The sequence below is a fragment of the Cottoperca gobio genome, chromosome 17 (genome assembly GCF_900634415.1).
Source record: "Cottoperca gobio chromosome 17, fCotGob3.1, whole genome shotgun sequence".
Taxonomy (NCBI): Eukaryota; Metazoa; Chordata; class Actinopteri; order Perciformes; family Bovichtidae; genus Cottoperca; species Cottoperca gobio.
Window position 1 is genome coordinate 12,905,907 of NC_041371.1, and position 26,626 is coordinate 12,932,532.

A 26,626-nucleotide genomic window follows, 5' to 3' on the forward strand; every position below is an offset into this window, starting at 1 on the left:
GGCTACAGTAACTTGTTGCCCATGTCTACAATAAAATCGCCATATTTAAGGATTTACTTTTGTTCATGAAAGAAAAGGTCAACCCCAGCTTCAAGAAAGATACTTGTCTGCAAAGAACTCACCTGTTTACTTGTGTGTCTCAGTGTATTGTAAAAGATTGTGCCTGATAGAAAGGCTGCACATAGCATTTCCCTTCAAGGGACAATAAAGATAAAGATTGACTAGACATTTAGATGATTGATATGCCTGAACACGTTGGATTATTGTCATGTGTCTGGGCTCCGATAGCAGAACACAAAGACTTTAGAGAGTTAAGCTCCACTCACAGGTACAGTGCAATAGCTGCTGGCTGGTGGGCAGTTAGATGCCCATTATGACTCCCAGCCTGGTTGGGTAAAGTGTCAACTGGGCTGTGTGGAATACGACCCACTTTGGAGAGCAAGCAATGGTGATGCAGTCATTTAAATAAAAGAAACTGCTCTTCTAATAGCACTTCAAGCCTCAAGTGCCATGTCCACTCATTTGGAGAAAGTTTATGGTGCTGCCAGAAGGTAACCAAATGGCAATCAGCTGTATTGAGTACCCTCTGAAAAGCAAAGTGGAGAAAAAATGTTTGAAAGCAACAGGAAAATTAGGTAAGCCAACAAAAGATTAAGTAAACATATTTTAAATCTATCGTATATAAACCTTCACTGGGTTCTACTACTACCAGTAGCTTTTTTTAGTCTCGACTCCCACTCCTTAAGTGTGAGCCCCACCTCTGGCCATTCAGTTGACTCTAATTAGTCACTGCCAGGGTATATAAGGGGTGGCTGTGTGTTGTTTAATAGATGCTGCTTTGGCTGCTAATGTTGCTGCTCTTCTGTCTTGTTGTTGCATTTGGTTAGACAATAAATAAAAGGACTGAAATCATCCTCACCTGAACCTTCTTGCTCGTCCTCAAGTGGCCAAGATGGCACAACCAATATACAGTAAAAGCGATCAAAATGCACCCTACAAATCAAGTATTTGATTCCTCTCTCCATTCTTTGGACTTTGTTGTATCCAATAGATCTGTAGTTCTCAGTGTGGCATAGCGCGCCACCCTAGTGGGGCGCAGAGGCATGACAGGTGGGGCACATGTGACCAGCGAGAAAATGGGATGCGGAAATAAATGTTTGACGCTGGAATTTAGATAGTCTGTAGGTTTACAGAATGCCCACAGAGGACAAGAGAGAGAAAAGAAACAGGCGATGCTTCTGAGACAAACAAGACAACGTGCTCAGCTGACGGTAACTAATAGAAAATATGACACATTTTCAATACAAAACTTAAACATGGCACATTTTCTCATCATTTTGTTGGGTTGGGGGGGGGAGGGGGTCAGTGAATCGCCATTCAGCAGCGTAAAAAAAATGTTTTCCTTCTCCAAATGGGGAAATGACAGAAATAGCTTGAGAACCACTGCCTTGGATACATTTGTTACAAAGAAGTCTTATGATCTAGTTAGTATGCATGTAGTCCTTTCCCGTTATCACAGGCTTTACCTTTTTCTGACATTTCATCTACTCTGCAGTCTTTGCTTTCGGTGACATATTGTTTAGAATATGCCCAGAATTGTGTGCGAGTGGTTTCAATTTTATGTCAGACACACTGCGATCGTTATCCTTTTTTACAGTCGATGCCACGAGTCAAACTGTCCTTGGGGATGTGACCGGGGCAGAAAAGGAATGGCCCTGACCTTTGTCACCATATGCCTCTTAAAAATATTAGTGATCTGCATTCATTCAGTGTAATTCTCCATATGGCATCAACAGCAGGCCAACAGAATGTCGCAGGCCTTTGACTACCTGGTCACCTTTTATATTTATTTTGCTCCCTGGCGTAGTAGCTTCTTCTGACCTAGAATCGGCTGGTTGGTCTCTGACCTCGGCTCTATGCCTGTCTACAATGTCTAATTATCCTTTAGCAATGGATGGGCTCCAATCTACCTCTATCTCACTTTCTCCTCATTGATTTTGGTCATTTTATACCTAAACACAATCATTAATCTGATTATGACTGTGTCTGGGTCCAGTTCATTCGTCTGGCCCAGCTGTAATACAGGCAGATGCCTGCTGGGCCATAAGGATTCATCACAGAGCTATTGAGGTCTGAAGAACACACCACCTAGGACACCACACATATATGCATAGACAGACTAACACAGGCCTAGTATTGAAGCTTTTCACAGATCACAGATTTTGGCAATGAGAGAGATACACATTTGGAATACTGCCATATAGATAACGGTTGAATTTTGTTTCTGCTTAAGGTGTTTTAGTCGCCATTTGCTGTTTCTCTGTACACAGGTTTCCACCATAGCTGTCATGCACTGGACTACAGCCGACCACGATTGTGTTCTTTTGTTTTGTTTTGTATGCGTTAGCTTCAACTTCTCGATAATCTCTACATGGTGCATTCGAAGATAGTTCCACTATATTTTGTGTGCATTAAAAAACAGTAATTTGTCATTGCAATTTAATTTGCTATGAAAGATCATTAAAAGCTTAATATAGTGTAATAAAAGCAGCATGAACACAGCTATTACTTTTATGTCTATAGAGATCAAATGACTTGCAGCTGTAGCAGAAACAACACCTGCCACAGAGAAATGTGGCTTTTTCTAAATCAACAAAACACATATAGAGAGAATTAGCAAACTCCCTTGATTCCTTGATGAACATCTGTGAGAGGTGATCGATTACTTTAGAGGTTGCTTTCTACTGGCAAGGCCTCGTTGCATGAGATACTTTTCAGAATGATCCAGTAATGTCAACAGGTGCTTATCGTTGACTGTTCTTTCCAGCACTGTAGCCTCCCCTCTGCACTCTTAGCATTGCTACACCCTCCATACCTTGTTCTTACAGACTAGGTAGTGAAAGGATGACCAATAAAAATGTCCCATGCCTTAGGTATTTCTGTAACTCTGCCAGGGAAAATGGACCCACTACTAGAATATTCAATCCCTGTCTCCTTATCAGAAAGCATGTCAGTTAGGGTTAAAAGCTCCTTTTAAAATGTTCCTTTCATCCTTCAACAATAACTTCTCCAAATGGGATTAGCAGTGCAGGACAGCGGTTGTAATGTATTTCAGTACATTTGCACATCAGTAATTTTATTGAATGATCTGGACAGCATATGCAGTATGTAGTGTTTTACTACTCTAATAAATTACTGATAGGTTGTATCATTCCTATCATATTTTATAACATGTCTGCAATACAGAGTGTTTGCCACTTACTGCTTTGGAGGGGAGCTCACCGTGCGACGGGAGGGGTTCTTATGATTAATGAGCAACTAATGTCACAAAATAATTATCCTTAAGACAACGTTAATTGTTGTTCACAATATAACATTAGCAGGGGGAAAAATAGGGTGCATTGATAGTGAGTTTACTAATTAACTAAATCACAATAAGTCAAGTGTGTGCGGAGCAAGAGTTTGGTTGACAGAGAGAGAGAGAGAGAGAGAGAGAGAGAGAGAGAGAGAGAGAGAGAGAGAGAGAGAGAGAGAGAGAGAGAGAGAGAGAGAGAGAGAGATATATATAAGCAGAAGGGAAATAAAAATGTCCTAATGTTTCCCTTGAAATCGGAATTTTGAAACCGGTTCCAATTTGGAAACGGACAGGAGGGGGGTTAATCCTGAACCCACACTCATGTAGGCTTCACAGGAAGTGGGTACCCTATGTATGTAAAAACACTGGTGTCCTTTTCTTTTTCTGTCTCTCTCCAAGTAGCGGTTTTAATTTCTGTTGGGTTTAATACATCATGCTTGTGTCACAATTTGAAGTGCTATTTTTGATTTCTCGAGCTGATAGTGGATGGAGATTATTGCTGGGATTTTGGGGCAAACAAGAAACTGAGAGAATTCATAAAATAATTGTGAAGCTTTTGCGGCCGCTTAACGCAGCCCTAACTGCGGTGCCAAGCCAATAGCGTCTTGTGCACCTGCGCTATTAGCACGTTTTTAAATTTAGTTATATGCATACATTTGGTGCAAAATTGGTGCCTTTCTATGCAAATTAGCCTCGTTGCAAAAACAGTCTAATTCACAAAGATCAGCGATCCAGTGATCACGGCAGCATCGAAAGATATTTTTTCTTGTCCTCTGCTTTAAATCACGTAATGTTCTTTAGCAGTCGGAAGGTGTGCGTTTGAAAACACCAACAGAACTGACAGACGGTATATTAAATTTCAAATACGTTTTCTCTTCGTCACATTTAAATTCCTAAACTTTTTTTCTTTTTCTCTCATTTTTTTGGCATTGTTCTGCACACTGTGTTGTTGGTGCAAAGACAACATTTCTACTTTGCCACATGGATAATTGCAATCAGACTCAATAAAGGGCAAATTGCGCCCAGCTGCAAAACTTTATTGCCGTGTTTGCAGTATAATATCATTGGTGCAATATCTTTTGTGAATTGGACCTTGATACAGGGCAGATAGCGGTTGCATGTGACGCGCAGATTATTATGCTATCAGTGGCAGGAATCCATTTTTGTGAATTTACCTGTGAGGTTTTTGTATAAGCCCTTCTCATCCTCCATTGCTCTTTCGACACTTTTTTTTTATTTTACTTCTCATACACTGCAAGGATGGCTTTAAAGATTTCATGTGCAATTTGTATAAATAACCGTAGGCCTTACTCCACCACTTTGTATCCAAGATGGAAGTGAGTCCATAAATTGGGCATGGTGGTCAAAAGATGAGCCCATTTTGAATCAATAGAACAATGCACACTTGCAACAGCTTTTTCATTTGACATTTTAAAAGGACATGTTTGCTGGGTGGGCAATACAATGGTGGCTATTGTTCCTTTGTGGTGCTCAGATTGTTTATCGACGAGGTGAGCGTGCACTCGTAGCCCTCTGTCAGTGTTCGAGTCCTCTGGAGACTACTGCAAACTCACTGTCCATATGTGCATCAATACACGAGTTGCATGCAAGTGAGGGTCAGACAACTTTTACCAGAAGTGCAAAGACACACATGATGAATGTCCAGCCAACACACACACACACACACACACACACACACACACACACACACACACACACTGAACAGACCTCCAATGAAGGAACAATTTTTCTCAGCCCATGTAGTCAACCTGATGCAAGCATAGAGCAAACCATTGTAACAACCCTGAAAATAATTGTTGTGTCCAGAAACACATCTATTATTCATTCCAATTGCTCATTCAGTTTTTTATGGCAATTCTGTGTTACGGTGTGGTGTAGGAGAGGACCCAAGTGCAGAAAAACAGACGATGATATAACAAAAAGCGAGCCTTTAATAAGACAAAGCTGAATCCCAAGTACACAAATCCAAAATAACACGAGCAGGACACGAGCAGGACACGAGCAGGACACGAGCAGGACACGAGCAGGACACGAGCAGGACACGAGCAGGACACGAGCAGGACACGAGGTAACATCAATGTACGAACTCACAAGGAACACTGGGGAAGACAGGGATATATAGACAGACATTAATCACCAGAACGAGACACAGCTGGAAGAGAAAAACTCAAGTACAGGAAGTAAAACAAGACATGACACAAGTGGGAGTGAAACTTCAAAATAAAACATGAAACAAAAAACCAAGATCATAACAGTCTGGCTCCAAATCAGTGTTGACTAAGACCGATAATGATGTACCGGTCCGTGGATCAATTGGTACCAGGCCGCACAGAAAGAATGAATAACAAAATATTTTATTTTGAAAAATCACCGGATACATCCGTCTGTGTCTCTTGACACATGTCAAGACCATAGGTCAAGACGCTCGTCTCAGTCACGTGATACTTTACTTCAAAAATATTACGCTACATGTGATTCTCATGCGCCGCTCTGCATAATACACAGGCTCGCAAATGAGGCAACGAAGCCTTCATAACTGCTTCGGCACATGGAGACCAAGCACCCTGAATTAAAAGACGAGCCCTTGGAGTTTTTTGAAAGAAAAGAACATTAACAAGAAGGACAGAAGCAATTACTGATGGACACCACATCAACACATGTGAGTGCACTGAGAGCATCATGCTTAGTGACTAACTGTGTTGCTAAGAGAAGAAACCTTTTACTCTTGGTGAAGAATGTATACCTCTATATTGGACCGGCTCGTTGCAGACACAAGCTCAGGGTTCCCACTAATTCAGCGTAATGGTGAGTTCTGTATACCCTCTATATTTGTTTTTATGCTGGTCGTATCATTTTATTTCGTCACATTTATCCCCCCGTACTTTGAAGGCCGGTCCGTGAAAATATTGTCTTACGTGAAACCGGTCCGTGGCTCAAAAAAGGTTGGAGACCGCTGCCGTAGGACACCGGAAATGTCACATGACATCATGTGTTGTGTGTTTTAGTTTTGCAGCATCTCTCCCTTCACTGAGCTACTGTACTCTCTAGTTACCTCCTTACTATCAGCAACTATAGATGGGTGGGGGCTGTTACTTATACACCAAGGGGATGATTAAAAAAGATTCCAAACTTGCACCCACTCAGATAATTACAAATTAGCTACTATTTGCATAAATAAAGCAGTACATCGATTATTAAAACATACCTCCTACCATGCCTATTCTTTATGCATCTCTTATGAATTGCTTTCATTTTGCATTCAGGGCTGCGTTAGCAAACTTTAAATTAATGCCATTCAGTTTCCAAGTCTAATCCCCGATATCATGATTAAAATTCCCATGGCTTTTATTCGCCTTATCAGAGTTGCTCCATGTTGAGATAATGTGCGTCTTGACAACTCTGACAAAGTTGCTGTGCCATTTGTATCTTCTCCTCTGATATTTGACGGTTGACATTCAAATGCGGTCCTTTCTACCTGGTTGCGGCTGCTCACTGTTATCCGTTTCAGCTAGGTTGAGCGAAAAGGTGCATAGGTTGGGTGCTGCAGGCGAAGACGGATCTTCAAAACATAATGAGGGTTTGCCAGGGCGCCTCTATGCCTAGTCTTTTTACAGCAACGGAGAAAAATGCTTTTATTCTTCCTCTCAGGGCATAGATGCCCTACCTTAGGCTAATACGCAGTTGTTTGGTATTCTAATTACTGAATGATCTGCATATATTCAAAGGTTGTTCTTTTCACTGTTTTTCTTTTACCTCTTGTTAAATTAAATGAAGGTGCTTTTCCTCTAAGTCCTGTTTGCTGACCATTACAGACCAAAGCCCCATTTTTTACGTAGTGAAAAAAGGTAAGACACAGAAAGGAACTAACACACAACTAAGAAGCTTTACAAAGTGTGTGTGTGTGTGTGTGAAAGCTTTGATTGTTCTTTTTTGCTCTTATATGCTGCAGGATTTTGGGCAGGCAACCTTTTTGCTTGAAGCTTCAAGACTTTTCTCCCGTTCTCTCTCTCTCTCTCTCTCTCTCTCTGTCTCTGTGCCTGTTTGTCATTATTTTTTCTTTTTTTTATTCCTCCTTCTCTCAGTGTATTCACTGTATGCCTCAGCTAAGGTGAAACAGCATGGATGTGATTTCTATAGCTCTGTTGGAGACCAGCATCTCATCACAAACTGGTCTCGGCTGGTTGGGTGAGCGAATCAAATCCTGGATAGCACGATCAAAACTATTTCAGTTTGAGACTGGAGACCCTGCCTCACATCTCAGTCATCGGGGCACGTTCAATTGGATGCATTCGATTCAATTCAGCTCCTATATGGGAAGGAATGGGGAGAGCAGAGTCGAAGGACAGGTGGTGTTATGAAACGAAAGCTAGAGAGGGGCATGGAAAGATGGAATTTAACCTACGATATCCTCCCTATTGAACGTTTCTGAGAATGTCTGGTCTCACCCACATATTGTCTTTACATGCAACTACCAAACAACAGGATCATACAAAGTAGCCCAATGAAAAAAAATTAAAAAGATATATACATATGCAGTAGGGCTGCACAATAAATAATACGCAAAAGAACATTCATTGCGTCTCGGAGAATAACCTCCAGCTGATTTGAGAAACTTGTGTGATAAGAGTACGGTCCTTTGGGGAGCATAGCTCAGTGCGTACTGTGTGTAGCGAGCGTGGTTAGAGAAAGAGAGAGAGCGAGGGTGGATGCGCTCGGAGCGGAGAAGAATTTAGCAGTTAAGTTGTTAAATGGTAGTGCGTGTAGGTTTCAGCTTGTCCATGAATAAACACTGCAGCTCCTCAAAACCCAAGTAAAGATGCTCTGGGATTTTATTTTTTTATTTGTTGAAAGAGTAGAAAATTGCACTTTAAAATGTAACTATCATTCGGTTTTTTGATCAGTGCCTTTTGTGTTCAGTTCAATGTTCAATTTGTAGAATGTTGGAAACAATTTCCTTTCATTTTTTTTTTTTTTATTCATCAAGCAATACGTTGTATTTTAGCAGTATACCGAAAACAGCAAAGAGGCCGAGTACAATTAAATATCCGTTTGCTATTCAACAACGTTACATATTTTTCTCACATCGTGCTGCTCTAATTTGCACTGCAGTATGTTGTGATCATACACAAAAAAAAAAGAAAGAACAAATCACTGGCCATTCATCGGCCCAACATAAGGATAAACATGTAAAAGTGTTGAGGTTATCCAAAGAAGAATGAGTCATTCTGTGGATCTTACCAATGCAGGAAGCCCACTGTGTATTACTTCACCCCAACTACTCATATGCACTACTTTGTGCATTATTAATTAGGAAGCTTCTTTCCTCTAAGTGGTTAAAGAGCAGTTAAGTTATCCTGTCTCCTTGGCTGTTTTTATCTCTTGACTCAGACTGATGTCATACATCACTACGTCTTGACAGTGTACTGGTGCAGAAGTCAAAATTCTGATCCAAAACAAATGCTATTATCAATATTTCAAAATTAATAATGGATTAAATTAATATGTGAAAGGTGTTGCTTGTAATGACAAACCCGAAGAGAAGCTCTTCAGATCCCTCAGTCTCACCTGCTCTTATCACGTCACAGTTTTCTACCTGCCTTTCACCAAACAACAGACAGACAAAGTCAGCAACTAGCTGGTGAACATAGTTGGGCATTTAGCAGCTAAACAGCTGTGAAAGAAAATTGCACATGGACACAAACATAACTCTAAAATGAATGCTAATACTGCTCCATGTCTGCCGGATGTTAAATAAGCAACAGTTTGCCAACAAGTTCAACTTAAAAAGGTGATAATATACCAGTGTTGTATTTACAGCTTGTTTTCGCTGCCCCCAAGTGGCCAAAAAGGCAGGTTTCAAATACTTAAAAATCATTAAGTTTTCATTTGACTGACCTTACTTATACAGACGCTTGCATATTTGTATATACTACTACTACTACTACTACTACTACTACTACTACTACTACTACTACTACTACTACTACTACTACTAATAGTCCTAGCATATACATTCTTTAACTATACTATTTTAGATGATTGATCTTCCAGGATTTTCTTTCAGCTTTTTTTTAGTCTAAAACAGGTTCTGGGCAAATATACTTTACTTACTTACTTTGCAAATGACTAACCTCTACACATTTTTCACATTCTCTTTAGACTGTTGAGACTGATGTGTCTGACGAGACAACATTGCTTGGAGAGCAACAGAAGTACTTCAAAATTCTAGCAGAGTGCAGCTGATGATTTGTTGTGTTTAGAGGACAGAAAGTGGGTCCACACTGACATTGGACAGTTAGCTCAGTAAACTACAGCTACTCTCTTTATATGTGTCTGGGTCTGTGTTGACCTTTTGCTGATTGTGAATTAAGTGTCGGTGAGTGCTTCAGGTTGCTGGCCTTTGAAGGTTATACGGACTAACTCTGTTCAATACTGGACCAATAAACAGCAAATACACAGGAAACTAGAAACTCTGGGTCACATGCGTTTTCACTTGTTTCCCTCCCCGACCTCCTATCCTCCTATTGTACTGAACATGGGATATCTTCACACCCACTCCCTGGGAGATGGAGGGATGCTGAAAATGAAAAGAAAAACAATTAGTAGCGCTGATGGGCATGTGTGAGGTAATGAAATTGCGTGTCTCATTGTAGCGTGTAATGGAGAGCAGTTTGAAGTTAATTGAGGGGAGATAGGACACTAGGCCACTGTCTGCCGGAGTATTGTGCTTGGGCGCAGGGTTTATCAGGGAAATAATCACTGAACCCAGAAAAATAATTCCTTATCAGACCTCACAAATGGGAATTATCTTGCTTTAACAGACTAGATCAATTGTTAGTGTAATTAAATGCATATTCTTTTCATCGGTTACTGGGTCAGTTTCATTAGGCATGAAAAACCCGACAGAGCCCCATTCAGCCAGTCCACTGTTTAATATTTCTTATATACGTATTCCAGGTCTTTTCCTTCAATGTACAATTGATATTCAATTCACTTTAACATTGTACATTTACATCAGCGTTATAAAATCAAAGATGTTGTTTTTATAATATGGTCTGGTTGGTAAACCTTCATAAACTTTACAGTCATGGCTCTGACACTCGGGTAGTTTTCAGAAGGCGATAGAGTGCCACCTTCTGGTGGAATGATGCATGATGTAAATGCTTTGCTCCACTAGCTCGTCGGAAGAGTCATCATGAATGTGGCTTGTAGAGAATGAGCTTAGCAATTAAAAAAAACTGCCTTAGGATGGTTGAAATAGCTAAAATAATTCAGGAGTGCAACCTTGGTGCATACAAATGACAGCCTCCTGGTTTGACATGATTTAAAATTAATAACTAATAGTACAGTCCTATATGAAGCTCATGGTGTCCAAAAAATGTATTAAATGACATATTATGCTAATCTTGTGCTTTTACTTTTTCTCATAGCCCATACACAAACCAACAACCGTTAAATGTTTTGGTTTATGTTCCAAGGCATGTTGCATGTATCATAAAGCCTGATTAAGGATCAACAACGGAATAAATACTCTGGTTTGGGCGGATGTGGGTGTTGGAGAATGTTCCTCTCGCCTCCTCTCGCCTCCTCACACAGAGTGTTGACAAAAGACAATTAAACGCAGCTTGCCTGCAGTATTGATCATGTCGTCCTGATAGGCAGAGCAGAACCACAGCACCTGTATTCATTAAACAACCTGTTTAGCAATCACGCGGCGGAAGGAGAAGTCAGGCTCTGTTTGTGAAACGAAGCGCCACAGGCCAAGAAACACCTGCAATATTGCACGGAAACTTTCCAATGGAGCGTGACGGAAGGAAGGAACAGAGGGGATGGGGAAGGACAGCTCATGACCTTGTCTTAAGAAAAAAGGAAAACAAACAAACAAAACAAAAACATAAACAAAAACCAACAAATGTTAAATTGGGTGTGTTTATTGTAATAATAAATGGAATGAGACAGAAGTTATTTATTGCTTTGTTGCTTTATAGACATTTGTTCGCTTTTGGGGCCTGGGGGTGAAATGTTAACAAGTTTGACTTGTCCCTGTGAAATTAAGAAATGCTTTGGCAAGTCAAATGATTCAATGAATATTAAACAGAAACTGCATATTGAGGTCTAATTTGTTTTGATAGACTTGTTTTAATGCAGAAGAAAGCGATAGCTTTAACCTATAGCTTACCTACTTTACATTCCTTTCGCTGCTTTCTTTCACCCTTCAGTAGGTAACTCTTCATTCTAAAAACCTCATTGAAAATAGGTCATTTTCCAGCAGACAGACTATAAATGGCAGCTCCTGTAAGAATGTGCCCATTAATAGTCAGGGGGTTTAAAATGCAATGTTATAGGCCCTCTTAAGAAGTAACGTTTGTCCTCAACATTCATGTACCAATGTAATTTACTATAATTATCAATATTAGAACATACAGTATATATTTTTCAAGTTTACAAGCACTCAATCCTCTGCAGTTATTTGAAGGCCACACATTATGTTCTATAAACAATAGGAGTAGAAAAGGTTTAGAAATGCCAAAACGTCCACACACACTTCAAAATTGAAAGAAATGCAATTTACAGAATATTCCTTTGACTGCACTAGTAGGGCATCGACAGAAAAGCTCAAAGATTTCGGTTGTAACTTCAGACACGATTGAGAGCCCGTCGTCAGGCCGACTTTCCCACTGGTCTCCGTTTTTTGATGACCTTGACACAACATTGAATCATTGGACAATGCCTCAGACAGCAAAAAGAAGAAGCACCGTGATACCAGTTGTCCTCATTTAATCCCCACATATAAAAGGGAAGGGAGCGAGTATATGAATGAAAGCTCAATAAAAGTGTAAGAGCTAAAGCTCTGACATGAGGGAGAGTTTAGCGTGTGCCCCGTCTTAACCTGTGTTATCTATCAACTGTGACCTTGACCTGCCGCTACAGCTGATGAAATCTCTAGGGACTGTAGATTGAGAAGACAAAATCAAACTGGAAGGAAGATTTTCATACGCCATTGACTGGCCTATTTGTAGATGAAATGCTGCATTGTGGATTGATTTTTCTGTTTTTCCAGCAGGGGTGACCTCTGGGTGCAAGTCTGGTATGAACTGAACTCTGACAAAAAGGTCAAAGAAATGCTTGAAGGGACAGGGTGGGGAACAGTTTTCCAAGATTGAGGGTCAAAGGTTTTCCAAGGGAGTAGCAGACTTTGGGTCATGTGTAAGGGTTCGGCTCATGAACTGTGTCACGTAAGAGCAGCGTTATGCTGGTAAATAACAAGTTGGCCAGACACTAAGGAAGGGTTAAAAGCCATCTTAACCGAGGGACAGGATGCGTATGATCATTGAAATTCTGTATGGAGGTAAAAACACACAGTCTCTCCTGAATGGGATCTGTTGTTGATGTCTTCACATGACAAAATGAGTTGAGTCTGCGACAGCATACTTATTTGCTCTGTGAATCACTCTTCCTGTCTCAGAAACCAGAAATGACAAAACGAAGGGGAGAAATGTATATTTTATATTTTTTGGTTTCACGATGGCGCCCCATTTGACAGAATACCACTCCTGCTACAAAACACAAAAGTCAAGAGACTTTGAGCAACAACACACATTAGTGTTTCTTCTAAAGTCTCCATCTTATCTAACTTACAAACAAACACGAACACACATCTTGTCCTGCAGCTTAGCTTGTTGAACGAGATCCCCAGTTAGATATTACAGATTGTTCATGTGGGCTATATTCATCCGCTCATTTAAATCTGTAACTTGAGACTTCGTCACTCTTTTTTTCCATTAGGCAATTTAGATTTTATAGTACACTTGCTCTCCTTAACAGAATGTGTATCTCCTTGAGATTTGTAAAACAAGAAATGACATTTGATGAAATGTGGCATTTGCTCCTTTTTTCTAAAATAACATTCCTTTGCTCACTGAGGTGTTCTTTTATTAACCTATTAAAACAGTGGAGCTAGCAAAGAGGACTTTTAAAGAGCAAACACAGCCTTATTAACTGTTAGTCATGCATCAGGGCATCTGTAGATCCTTGCAAAAGTCCACAGTACATTGCTTTGCACTCTGTCTTGGCTCCTTGTTGCTCTTTCTCCCACTTCCTGTGGGTAAGGTTGATTATTAATTGCCTTTTTATTTGTCGACTGATGACATGCAGGAGGTGACGACGACAAGTACAGATTTATGGATTGCGTAGTTATTTAATTGAGCTGCATTTTATGATTGATTATGTCATATTTCTTTCATTTTTAGCATACTTAAAAGGTTATTTCGATTAGGTTACCATTTAAATAAATGATTGTATTTAACCCCTTTGGGTGACGCAGAAAGGTTGCTTCATTGGTTAGCATCATGATGGTTTCCTCGGAGGTGAGTATATCATGACGGATGTGACTTGACATACTTCTGATAGGCCTTATCAACAGACAGACAACTCCCTTCCAGTAATTATCAAGGCTGTCTTCAAATAGAAGCCTTTGATTAACATAACGCTGTAATTTATTGCCTTTTTGAGTGTACAATTTCACAATTTACTAGGCATTCTACCAGGTATGTGTACAGTAAAAGGCAATAAGTTACTTGTGACAATTTATTAACTGAATGAAGTCAAGCATATACTGTACATTTGCTGCCTTGGAGTGTAAATACATTTGTCTTGACTAGACATTGTGGAGCCTTACATTTGCTTGATTCCATGTTGAAGCGTCTGAAAATATCGGTCCCCGCTCTGTACGGACTGTGTGTGTCAGTTTATTAGGGACTCATTTCCTGTGGCATTCACCGCACACCTTAGACACAACCTTGATTATCTGTTTGGAAATCAAATTGGTGTCTTCTTTTTTTTTTTACTGTAGATTATCTCTGTAGTGAAGATAGTTTCTGTATTGCCCTCTCTTCACAACAAGCACAAACACAGAAATGTTGTAACCGATACGGAGCAAAGACATTCTTTTAGGTTTAACAGAACAGGTTTTAAAGAGCTTTAATATTGGTGTTGGGCCACCCTCTCTGTTGACACATACCAAAGGGGCTTCAGGAATGTCACAATATTGGATCAGCACCTCCCACATGATAGGTCTTTCTTATCACTCCCTTTACACCTGTTCTCACAGCCTGCGATGCTATCTAGCCGACACACACTAAATATGCTGCAGCAGAAACTTCTTTAAAGTTTTTTTTTACAACAATATTATCAGGCCACAATGCACGCATGTCTTGTTTTGTCCTTTTCAAGACTATGGATTGCATAAGTTAACACTCTTAATGGCTCATCTTTTTCTCTCTTATCTTTGCTAAGTGTGATGGAGTTAGAGGCTTAGCGCTGATTTTCAAAGGAAATTATCTTGTCATCATTTTACTGCATGATTGTCTGAACAGAACATATGATCAAATACCTTCATATTAAAAGTGATCTCAGAAATGTCTTTAGATAAACATGTTTTTATTAAAGATTTAGCTTCAAATTGATTGTGGTTTCTGTAGGGCTATAATATTTTAACATATATCCACAAAAGGAGCCATGAAAATGATTTATCTTTAAATAAACATGAGTAGCTTAAGTGTGTACAGACATGAATATCACAATAGACTGTAAGAATCCATCGTAAGAACAGCAGAGCAAACAACCATGTTGCTTTTTTTATCATTAAAACTAATCTGTTAAAAACAGATAAGCACGTTTGTATTGGGGAAAATAATAATCAGCAAAATACAACCCGATGTTCCCTCTGTCTTTGTACCTTTTTGTACACTGTACAATGTCTGAACAGTTGTCGAATGCAAACTTTACCTTTTACCATCTGACTTCCCCCCCCCCCCCCCATCAAAACTTTACATTAACTATGGCAGAAATTGCTGTTTTTTTAACCAATCAATTTGCTCATTGGTCATGCTTACCAAGTATACTTTTTACAACATAGTGAGAAGTCCATAGAAGCCATTCAATTACTGACTTATGTCATGTATCACCTCACCTCAACCTAATTCATTCATTTCAAGCATTCATGTGTGTTTGTTAACTTGGTCTCAGTGTTTTTTTATGACCTTGCTAAAGTAAACTCCGACCTTGCCTATCCCTATTTGCTGTAACTGTAACACAGACCCAGTCCTGCACTCTAGTCCTCTTTCTCCACCCACTGCTGAAGTTACCTGGTTGTTGGGGGGGGGGGGGGGGGGGGCTATAAATGCTTGAAAACCTGTCGCTTCGTCTCGAGAACGACACAAGAGGGCCCACACCTCTGCTCTGGTAGTTAAAGGGTCACATAAGCTGCATTTCCACAGAGAGGCTCCACGACAGTCACTGCTCATCATTCATTCTTCAACTCATCAAAGAGAGGGAGTATTAGCAACGGGAGAGCAGCTGAGAGGCTGCCGTTAAGGGATCAGCCATGCTTGGAGTCATCCACACAGATTTGTTGGTCACAGTGACTCTACTCTTTCTAACTCAGACATGGACTCAGTGCAGGTACGTGTCAAGAGAATTAAGCTTTTAACTCTCAAAATGTTGCCGATGTGTTTATTTGAAATATTATTATACTGGTTTTATTAATTTCATTAAAAAGGAAAGTATTTATATTTTATTAATTAATGGCATCATGATCATTGTTTTCCTATTTCAGGGCTGAAGATGACATTTCAGTAGTTACTTTACCAGATTGGAGTAAAAATTCAGGTAGGTTTTACAATTATTAATACTTGTAGATACTGCAGAATCACACAAAAATGTCTTGAATGCAAATGTTTCACCTTAAGGATTTAAATATACAGACATAAAAAAGACAGACACGCATACTGACAATGCGGAATCGTAAATCTGCTTGATTTCATGTTAATAAGTAACTCATTTCCTGTGGCATTCATCACACACTGAGATAATACAATATTTGACTCCTTTCTTTTCTTTCATAGAATATGTTACACAGTGTTTCTCCGACAGACAAAACAATCCGATTTGTGACTGGACCCACCGAAGATCAGGTACAAATGATTACTGCAAAATAACATAGCTGCCAATGTGTTTTTATTAACGTCATCGAGCCAGGTTGCAGTTCAGTTCGGTTAGAGTTCACTATGACACTAAGAGATAACGCGTCTGTAGTAACATTGTAATTTTGTCCCACCCCTTTGAAAAGGATTTGGAACATCAGTCCACAGTTCTGTAATAATCTACAGGCGGGCTGTGACTGTGTGTGTCCGTGCTTGCGTTGTATCACTAATTGATCTGAAACAGGCTAATAATCTTTTATAGCCTGGTGTTCTCCCAGGGGCTATCAAAGTAAAGGGTCTGCACTTAAGGTTCAAATTTAGCATGAAACACTCTAAACAGCAATTCTGCATTTAATGATAATTGCACCACAACAGATGTACTTCTTGTTTTATTACAAAAAACGCAGACGGGGGAATGGCTTGCTATTTCTGATGTGATTAAACTTATGATACGACATAAAAGCTCTTTCGTAACCTGCGTAGTTAAAAATGTATTTCACCATTTATATTGTGTGATTCCAAAAGAATAGAGCGGCCATTGTCATTGAATTTGTACTTCATAAAGTGTTACATTGGAACTAATTGGTTTGGTCACTTTTTATTATGTGGATTCTTATTGTCCTTGTCACCCCCCCAGAGGACGATGTAGTGACCTTTTTAGAGAGTGGTCCACTGGGGCTGGAGGGCGAGGCCTGTCTAGAGTTTTGGTACTTAGCCCCGGTTGCAGCTAATGGGACAGAACTCCGCGCTCAGCTGAAAAGCAGCGTGGGCCTGTCAGAAATCTGGACCTCACCTGTCCTCCAAAGGGATTCTTGGAGACAAGTGTTTGTCCCATTGAACATCATCGAACCTGAGACTCAGGTAAAATGACATATAATCACAATCAAACTGTATTGGGAAATTAAAATATAGTATTGCTTAATTAAAAAGATAATCTGCTTTTATAACAGGTTGTAATCACTGCAGTGTCCATGGAGGGACAGTTCACATTTAACCGGATTGGTGTAAAGAGAGGCTCATGTGGTAAATATTCTTTTACTATAATAAGAACAGCCTACTTTTGGTTCCTCTGATTAAATGAAATCATACTATATTTAGCTATGCATGGTGACAAAAATGTTGATGCAATACATAAACCAATACTGTCGTAACACTAGTCAGATTACTGTCAGTGAAACTGCAACATATCCTATTTCACAAAACCCTTCTAAAGCTTAAAGATGTACGCAAAACATTCACTTATGTGTCCGAAGTTCACAATTTTTGTAAGCCCGTAAGAATGTTTTCAATAATGAGGAAGTATCACTTGCATGAATAATAGGTTGAATAACTAAGAATATTAAGAATATTACATATATTAACACTGAACATGATAATTAATCAATATTACTAATCAGTTATTCCTAGTCAGATGGTGTTGTGAATATCAAGTGATTGTTTACTCGTCACATCCTCCACAGGACCACAGTGTGAATCTAACACAGAGTTATGGACAGATGCGTCCACCCGCTGTCTCTGTTCTGCTGGCCAGCTCTCCTGCTCTCCCTCTCAGTGCCCTAAGGGCCAAATCTGCGGTCCTCAAACAGGAAGCTCCAGAGGGATTTCTACCTCTGGGATCTGCACTATACACAGTCACACAGACTGCAGCACTTTTGATGGAGTGCTGTTCCGCTTCATGGACTCCTGCACCTACACGCTGGCTAAGACCTGCTCACCCTCTGACACCCTGCCATTGTTCAGTGTGGAAGTGATCAATGAGCAGAACCGGAACTCATCTCTGCCAACTGTTCAGCAGGTCATTGTGGACATGGGGAACCTCCGAGTGTCCCTGCTGAAAAGGCAGACACACCGCGTTGTGGTGAGTCGCTTTAAAAAAAAGGGAAGATAGTCATTTAGGAAGTACTGTGATCGTTTGCAGATGTCTCTAGCATCTGCTAATATAAGAACAAACATCCCAAAAAGCTCAAATGTCATGCTGTCTAACAAAGGCAGATCGGTTTTATCTTAATTGATTCAATTAAAATAATTCTGAGCCTAAACAAGAATAAGACCTGACTTATTTAATGTTTTATATCTTCTGCTTTAGAAACTACAACCGTGCGGTAATAAACTTATTTTTGGCACTGTAATAGTTTATTTTCAGTTTAAGCTTTTGATCAGTGGGACGTCACAGTTTTGAGGACAATGAGTTTCTTTCATTTTTCATAGCAAAAGGAGTTTTTTCCCCTTTAAAATGTAAAGTACTTACTAATATACTAAAGTACTGCCTGTACTGTCAACTTCAATTTTATGGCACCTTTCCATTATGCTGTAATGATTGTTGAGCTAAGTAATGTACTGAAACGAGCAGTTCCCCTATCTGCAGCCCACTCTACTGATAAACTGAGTTTATTGGAAAGTGCCTAGTTTAGTGGCACACTGTCCCGGACATATCTGCTTTATCAATTCCCAAAGATACACCTATCTCCAGAATGCCTTTTTATGCAAACTGTCAGATAGTCTATATTGCTAATGGCAGCCGGTAAGGAAGTCTAAAACTGTTACTGTTTTCTAGGTTAATGGGGTCTGGAAGAAGATTCCACTGCGCCTTGGCAATGGCACGATCAACATCAAGAGCAACCCCGCTGCTGTTGAACTGGGAACCAGTTTCGGTCTTTCTGTCTCATATGACAACGCTGGTGCTGTCCATGTCACGCTGCCATCCACTTACTCTGATAAAGTATGTGGCTTGTGTGGAAACTTTAACCACCTCAGAGGAGATGACTTCAGAAAGCCCGATGGAACAAATGCCCAAGATGCTACAGCTTTGGCTGCGAGCTGGCAGACTGGGCAAACCACCTCCTCCTGTGATACCATTCTAGTACCGCATCAGTGTGACCCACTGAAGGAGGTCGAGTATGCCAGTGAACTGTACTGTGGAGGCCTCCTCTCTAGCACTGGGCCCTTTGCTGGCTGCCTATCACTTATTGGGGCAGAGAGCTACTTCAGGGCCTGTGTGGTTGGCATGTGCTCTAGTCATGGTGACCCAGCGGTACTCTGTGATACATTACAGGCCTACGCTGATATCTGCCAGGAGGCTGGAATCGCCATACCCATTTTGAGGAACTCTACATTCTGCCGTATGTTGCTTTATTGCTTCCTGCTTTAATTTCCTGACCTCATGTTGTAAAAATAATAAAAAGAGGGAAATGCTGACTTTAATAATACAATTACTGTTAAGTTCATGCCCTCTCATCTTTCCTCCCCTTTGTTTCACCCCTCTCAGCCCTTCAATGTGGTAACAACAGCCACTTTAACTCTTGTGCTGATGGCTGTCCTGAGGTGTGCTCCAGTTTGGAGATAGTTGGCTCCTGTGGAAGCTGTGAGGAAAGATGCGAGTGTGACTCTGGCTTTAAACTCAGTGGGGGAAAGTGCGTCCAAGCAGAGGACTGTGGCTGCTGGTATAATGGAAAACACTATGAGGTAAGTGAGGTAGATGAAGAGGGAACAATTCAATATTCGCCTATTCACTTCCACAGTGCTATAATTTATTCACAAAACTCCCTTTTGCCTGCAGAAAGGAGCAATATTCTCGGACGGAGAGTGTGTGCAGCAGTGTCAGTGCGTGGGAAATAATGAGGTGCACTGCACAACAATGCAATGCGCAGACGATGAGGTTTGTAAGGTCAAGGATGGGGCCAAAGGTTGCTTCCCTTTCAAACCCGCCACCTGCAGCGTGTATGGGGACCCACACTATATCACCTTTGACGGGATGGCATATGACTTTCAAGGTGGCTGCAGTTACACGCTGACTACGACGTGCGGACGAGAAAGCTCAGTCCAGTTCAGCGTCATTGGCCACAACATGCATCCTCCGCTTCAGCATTTCACCCGATCCAAGCTGGAAGCTGTGTCTCTTCAGGTTGACGATCTATACGTCACTCTGAATCAGAGCGGGGAAGTCTATGTAAGCTTGAATACTCTTTGCAATTATCTACATATCAAATAACCCCAACAGTCCATGCAAATGTGTCTGGTGACCTTCAAGTGGCCCGTTTACTGGATGTGGAGTGTCATTGTTCTGCATTATCTACTGTAATTCCTTAATGACTCTGGCTGAATCAGCACACCCATGTTTATAGGGTTCATTTATTACTCTGGGTAAGGTCATTGGGGGAAGTAATTTGTTTCTCATCTGAGGGTTAGAATACACAAACTAATAGCTGGCCCACTTGTCTTAACCCTGAACAGCTAGTTGGTAGCTAATTGGTTGCACTAAATATCCCAGTAGAAATAAAGTGCTCTGTTTTATGCAAGACATTCTAAATAAACTCAGTTCTCACAAGAATAAACTCATTACAAATAACGGACTGTCCTCTCTTTAGGTGAATAATAAAAGAGTCCAACTCCCCTATTCCAGCAATGGTATGTACGGCTCAGTATTGGTCTACCTGAAGAAGAATTATATTCTCTTGGAGACGACCTTTGGCCTCAGAATGATGATAGATGAGCAGAACAGACTCTTCCTGAAGGTGGATGAACGCTACAAGTATGAACTGTGTGGACTGTGTGGCACCTACTCTGAACACCAGGATGATGACTTTGTTACACCAGGAGGCCAAAATGCTACTGGGCCATTTGAGTTTGGTGACAGTTGGAAGGTACCAGGCACTAATAAGTAAGCTATTCTACTATAAAAGATATCTGTACAAACTTTAGTACAGATTAAATTAATGTTGTGACATTTTACTACCTCCAAAAGGAAAAACGAAACATACAATTTCAACAGCAGGTGAAAAGAAAAGGATGTTTAGCCACAATAGCTGTGTGGCACTAATTATATCCCCATCAGCCTCAGCTGTAATTTGTATTTAGTACAAATAATAGTATGCTAACAGGCTAAATCAAGATGGTGAAAAAGGAAAACATTATACCTGCTAAAAATCAGCATGATAGCATATCAATTATGAGCATGTAAGCATAAAACACTGCTGCACCAAAGTACAGAAATATTTGAAATGTCTTCTGTTGTGAGGCGGTAGTTGTTTGTACCTAACAAATAGGTAACAGTCACAATTAATAATCCATTATCATGCCAGCAATCTCACAACCTGGCTTGCTTGGTCAGTTTATGAAAAACCAGAACAAGTTGTTATACATGTTCCGTTGAATAACCATTAATGAACCCTATTAAGCAAACCTTATTTTTGAAGTTGCACAATAAGATCTTTATTTCATTGTCTAAACGTTCTCCTCCAGGTGTATTTCCCATCCAGATGATCCCAGACTATGTGACTATGATGAAGAGAACGAGGCCTACAATGAATGTTACACCCTACTAGGGGAGAACTTCAAGCCCTGCCATGAAACCATTCATCCAAGCATCTACCTCAACAGTTGTGTGTATGACTACTGCGCCACACTTGGTGACCAACACACCCTATGTGAATCTCTCAAGTCCTATGCAGCAGCATGCCAGGTTGCAGGAGTGGAGCTGCCCCACTGGCAGACAGACACAGCCTGTGGTGAGTGTTTGAGTCAGACATGATGATGAATATAGTGTAGTTACTCTGTGAGTATGTGTAATGATGGTTGTGACTAAATTGATAGACTTTTTTTTAACTAAATAACATTTGGTAATCTATTAGCACTAAAGATTAAATGAAGTTTAATTTCCTATATTTCTTACTTATTTTATTTTCCAATGATGTCTTCAAAACTATATGCTGTCGCTTTTCATTCTTTGGATTATGGTGCAGGGCCGGCCCATTGCATAAGCAACTAGGCCCAGAACCCTGACCGAGGCAATCTTTTATTTTTATTTTTTTTGTTAAAATATCTTGAGTGCCAAAAACGCTAAAGTGGTAAACTCATTTTCTTTTTTTTGTTTGTTTCTTTGTTTGTTTGTTTGGCTTTTTGTTTTGTTGTTGTCCCCATTTCAGCTGACCCCCAAACCACTGCAACTCTTCCAACACCTACAACTCCCACCTCTTCATCACCAGATCAGACTCGTAAGAGCGTTCAGGGTTGGGAATGTTTTTTTGTTACTGATTCGGATAATCAGTGGCAAAATTAAATTAATAATTAATAATTCAGAACAGAATGTTACTATGCTTGCCTCCAAAACCTTTACAGACGTTTAATGTATAAATGTATTTGAAAACATTTGAATGACCCTGGTATAATTATCTACAGACTGGATAAAATATTTTTTTGTGGATAATTTATTTTACATTATATTTTCCGCAGTGTTATATTCCTACCCATAATTAACTCATAATACTTGTGATTTCGATTGTGTTTATATGATTTTTCATAGTCTGTCCCATAAACTGTGACTTTGAAAAAAGTCTGTGTGGGTGGGAGCAGCTGGTACAGGACAGTTTTGATTGGACAAGGCATTCAGGACCCACACCATCAAGCTCAACTGGCCCAAACCAAGACCACACCACTGGAGGTAAAAACCTAATGTCGTGCCACACTATCACATCTGTTGTGTTGCTGCATCGGTATTTCATTATTGTTTTTGTGCTATTTTTCTCTAGCTGGTTTCTATATGTATATTGAGGGAAATAATGTAACCCATGGAGATTCAGCTCGTCTATGGAGCTCAATGTGCCATTATGATGGCCCACTCTGCCTGCACTTCTGGTACCATATGTATGGTTCAGCTACAGCCATGGCCCTCAATATCTACCTGCTCAAAGACAATAAAATTACCAAGCTCTGGTCCAAGATGAACAACCAAGGGCCAGAATGGTATCCAGGATATGTTGACATCAAAGTGGCTGGTGCATTCCAAGTAAGTCTAACACTATATACAGACAATATATTAGCCTGAAAGAGTATCTTATTGCAATTATATACTGAAACATTATATTTCCCTATAACCTCTTTTAGATTATAGTGGAGGGAATTAGAGGCTCTGATGCTCAATCAGATGTGGCCATCGATGACATTTCCATGAACTTTGGATCATGCTCAGGTGACATTCATCTCTAACTAAAAAGGAGAACAAAACATTCTAAATTTGACTGAAGAAAAACTGTATCATAACTTTAATTGTGACATTTCTAATGGTGTAAATACATTAAGATTTCAAATCATGCCCATACCAGATATCTCAGAGTTTAAACATCATCAATAATCCCTTCCTTTAGGTAGCTTCCCTGATCTGGTTAGTGGAACCAAGTTTCCTTCCACAAGTGCGGAAGTCCTCCCCTCACACCCAGGTAAGTGCACAGGGAAGCAAATATTTTATTGGCCACTTGTTTCTGCTTTAGAAAGCTGAAGTATGGTTAAAAATGAACATTTATGTTTAGTGAGTGAGCAATTTCTAATCGTAATGAAGACACAGATTGTCTACATTTTTAGGAAGTTGCATAAGGGCCTCAAGACTGAGCTAATGTTCATTTTTTGCAAATGTTTCCCTTATAGTGTGCAATATAGACTGTAGCTTCGACAGCAATCTTTGTAGCTGGAATCAGATGATCACAGATGCTTTTGACTGGACATGGCAAAGTGGTTCCACCCCCACTCTAATGACTGGTCCATCTGCTGACCACACTGGTGGTAATATACTCTTTCTTTATTTAATTTTATAAATGGTGACAGATAATATACAGATGTAAGGAAAATATCTTTCTGAACAAAGAAAGTGTATCTGAAATGTTTTGTCATTTTATTCCTCGTTTCTAGATGGCCATTATCTTTACATCGAGGCCAGCAGTGTGACCCATGGAGACACGGCTCGTCTCATCAGCTCTGAGTGCTCCGACTCTGGTCCTAAGTGTCTGCAGTTCTGGTACCATATGTACGGTTCAGCCGACACAATTGGGCCTCCATGTTTACCTTCTCCAAGACAGATTAGCCGATGCTGTTTGGTGGAAGAGAAATGACCAAGGGAATATGTGGCAACTGGCTCAGGTGGACATCACAACAACTGGAGCTTTCCAGGTGTGACATCTTCGACCAGCCACTCAGATTATTTTAAGGATTTTCAGCCAATGATGTTGTAATGGTAAAATATTAACTATAAAAGAGTACAAATAATAACAAATCCATTTTTTCCTAACTCAGATCATCATTGAGGGGCGTAGAGGCTCCAACGAAGAGTCCGATTTGGCAATAGATGATGTAAAGCTTTATCGTGGTCGATGCTCTGGTAAGAAAAGTGCACACTGAATAAGCCTATAAAATGTTATTTATCTTAAAAGGTTCAATGTTTAAGATATGCCAGAATTTTAACTTAAAACATTAACTAACATTATCAACAGAATGTGAAGAAGTAACAGTGTCAATGTTATGTCAAAGACGTCTATGTATTTTTTTTGGAGCTATCTACTGATATTAGCATGCTAACTGACTAGTTCCGCTCCTTCCAGTCTTGTAATACCACTTGTTCCTCTAGAGGTAATAGTGAGTCACTGAAGCGCCAGTCTGCCCTCAGTACAGAGGGAGAAGAAGCAGGTGGCTTGGAATTACACATTAATAATAATAATAATAATAATAATAATAATAATAATAATAATAATAATAATAATAATAATAATAAATAGTATTTATAAAGCGCCTTTCAAAGCTAAAAGCAATCTCAAGGCCCTAAAATGCAGGACAACAACAACAACAACAACAACAACAGACATAAGATTTTACGGAAAGGCTTTTGTGAAGAGAAAGGTTTTTAGGCCCCTCTTGAGGGAGTTGGTGGCCTGTGGAGCCCTCAGGTGTTCTGGGAGGGAATTACACAGGTGAGGAACTGCTGAGCAGAAGGCCAGATCGCCCATGGTGTGGAGCTTGGTCCTGGGGGGGTGGAGCAAAGTTTTTTTAGAGGAGCGGAGGTTGCGTGTGGAGGTTTGTTGGGGGAGGAGTTCCTTGAGATACGGAGGAGCATTTCCATGTATGCACTGATGGGTGAGTAGGGAGATTTTGTATTCGATCCTGAATGCGACAGGAAGCCAGTGGAAGGAGTGGAGAATGGGTGTGATGTGGTTATATTTTCGCACCCTCATCAGGATCCTAGCGGCGCTGTTCTGGATATATTGGAGCTTTTGAAGGCTCCCGCTTGGAATCCCGATGAGGAGAGCGTTGCAGTAGTCCAACCTTGAGGAGACAAAGGCGTGGACGAGTTGTTCAGCATCTGACAGGGAGAGTGTGGGGCGGAGTTTTGCAATGTTCCTGAGGTGGTAGAAGGAGGTCTTGCACAGATGTTTGATGTGGGTATCAAAGGTCAGATGAGGGTCAAATCTTACACCTAGGTTGGTGACTGATGGTGATTGGGGTATGTTTTGACCAGAAAAGGTGATGTGGGTTATGGGGGAAGACTGGACCTGGTGTGGTGTGCCAACTAAAATAGCCTCTGTTTTTGAGCTATTTAGTTGAAGGAAATTGTCTTAACATTAAACCGTTAAGGCTGTGTAGCTTGATAATGTTTTCATTTGCACCTTACTCAAACTGTTGCAGATCTGAGTGGTGCTGTGGCAACAAGACCTCCTAAACCTGATGGAAACACAGCTCCTTCAAGTGTCCCTGTGCCAACCACTGCAGCTCCAGAGCCTCCTCTGGTCAATGTTACTGCCCAGCTCCCCGTTACAGCACAGCCCCCTGTAGCAAATGTCACCATACCTTCCGTAGTGGAAGCAACAACAACGTTTAATAAAGTGAATGTTACTGAAGATTCAGATAACAGACCACCACATTCAGGTACAGTTCTATTTCCACAACAGCACTTGTACATTCCTGGATGTTGGGACTTCCATCCAGTTTTTGTGATTTCCAGTGAACTAAAGTTTAGTCTGACTTTTGTTTCCAGTATGCCAACTTGACTGCAATTTTGAAAAAGATCTATGTCAGTGGGACCAACTTCTTACTGATGTTTTTGATTGGACAAGACATAGTGGCTCCACTCCTACTATGATGACTGGGCCCTCTTCGGATCACACCACAAGAGGTAATTAGCCTTCTGACATAAGTCAAGTAAAGTTGGTGTAGAACTGTCAACACATTCTTTGCCAGTTTAACATCAGCCACAGTCACACTTACAAAAGGAACTTATAGTTCTTCCTTGTCCAACCGGAATGGTCTGTTGGCTCAGAGTTAGTGTTGTATTGTATTACATCAAGATAAGATATATTTTCATTAGAATCCTGAGGATGTGCAAGTAGAGCAGTTTCTTTAAAAGACATTTGCATTGTCAACATTTAGCAACCTTTTTCAGCTGCAACTTGACATACTGTACCTTGAACTGATAACATTATCTAAGAAACCTTTATAATATGCTGTGCATTAC

General features: G+C 40.3%; 1 protein-coding gene across 1 annotated transcript in view; it reads left to right on the forward strand.

The window, feature by feature from the left end:
* The window catches only part of LOC115022344 (zonadhesin), a 142,593-nt gene that overhangs the window by 109,480 nt on the left and 6,487 nt on the right, over nt 1–26,626 (forward strand). Inside the window, exons 2-15 of the mRNA XM_029453312.1 lie at nt 16,997–17,220; nt 17,912–18,217; nt 18,914–19,478; nt 19,625–19,821; nt 19,916–20,299; nt 20,724–21,016; nt 21,598–21,863; nt 22,658–22,795; nt 22,884–23,140; nt 23,239–23,323; nt 23,499–23,570; nt 24,037–24,183; nt 25,801–26,040; nt 26,150–26,287. Coding sequence (XP_029309172.1) covers nt 16,997–17,220; nt 17,912–18,217; nt 18,914–19,478; nt 19,625–19,821; nt 19,916–20,299; nt 20,724–21,016; nt 21,598–21,863; nt 22,658–22,795; nt 22,884–23,140; nt 23,239–23,323; nt 23,499–23,570; nt 24,037–24,183; nt 25,801–26,040; nt 26,150–26,287 — 3,312 coding nt within the window. The remainder of the gene's footprint in view (nt 1–16,996; nt 17,221–17,911; nt 18,218–18,913; nt 19,479–19,624; nt 19,822–19,915; nt 20,300–20,723; nt 21,017–21,597; nt 21,864–22,657; nt 22,796–22,883; nt 23,141–23,238; nt 23,324–23,498; nt 23,571–24,036; nt 24,184–25,800; nt 26,041–26,149; nt 26,288–26,626) is intronic.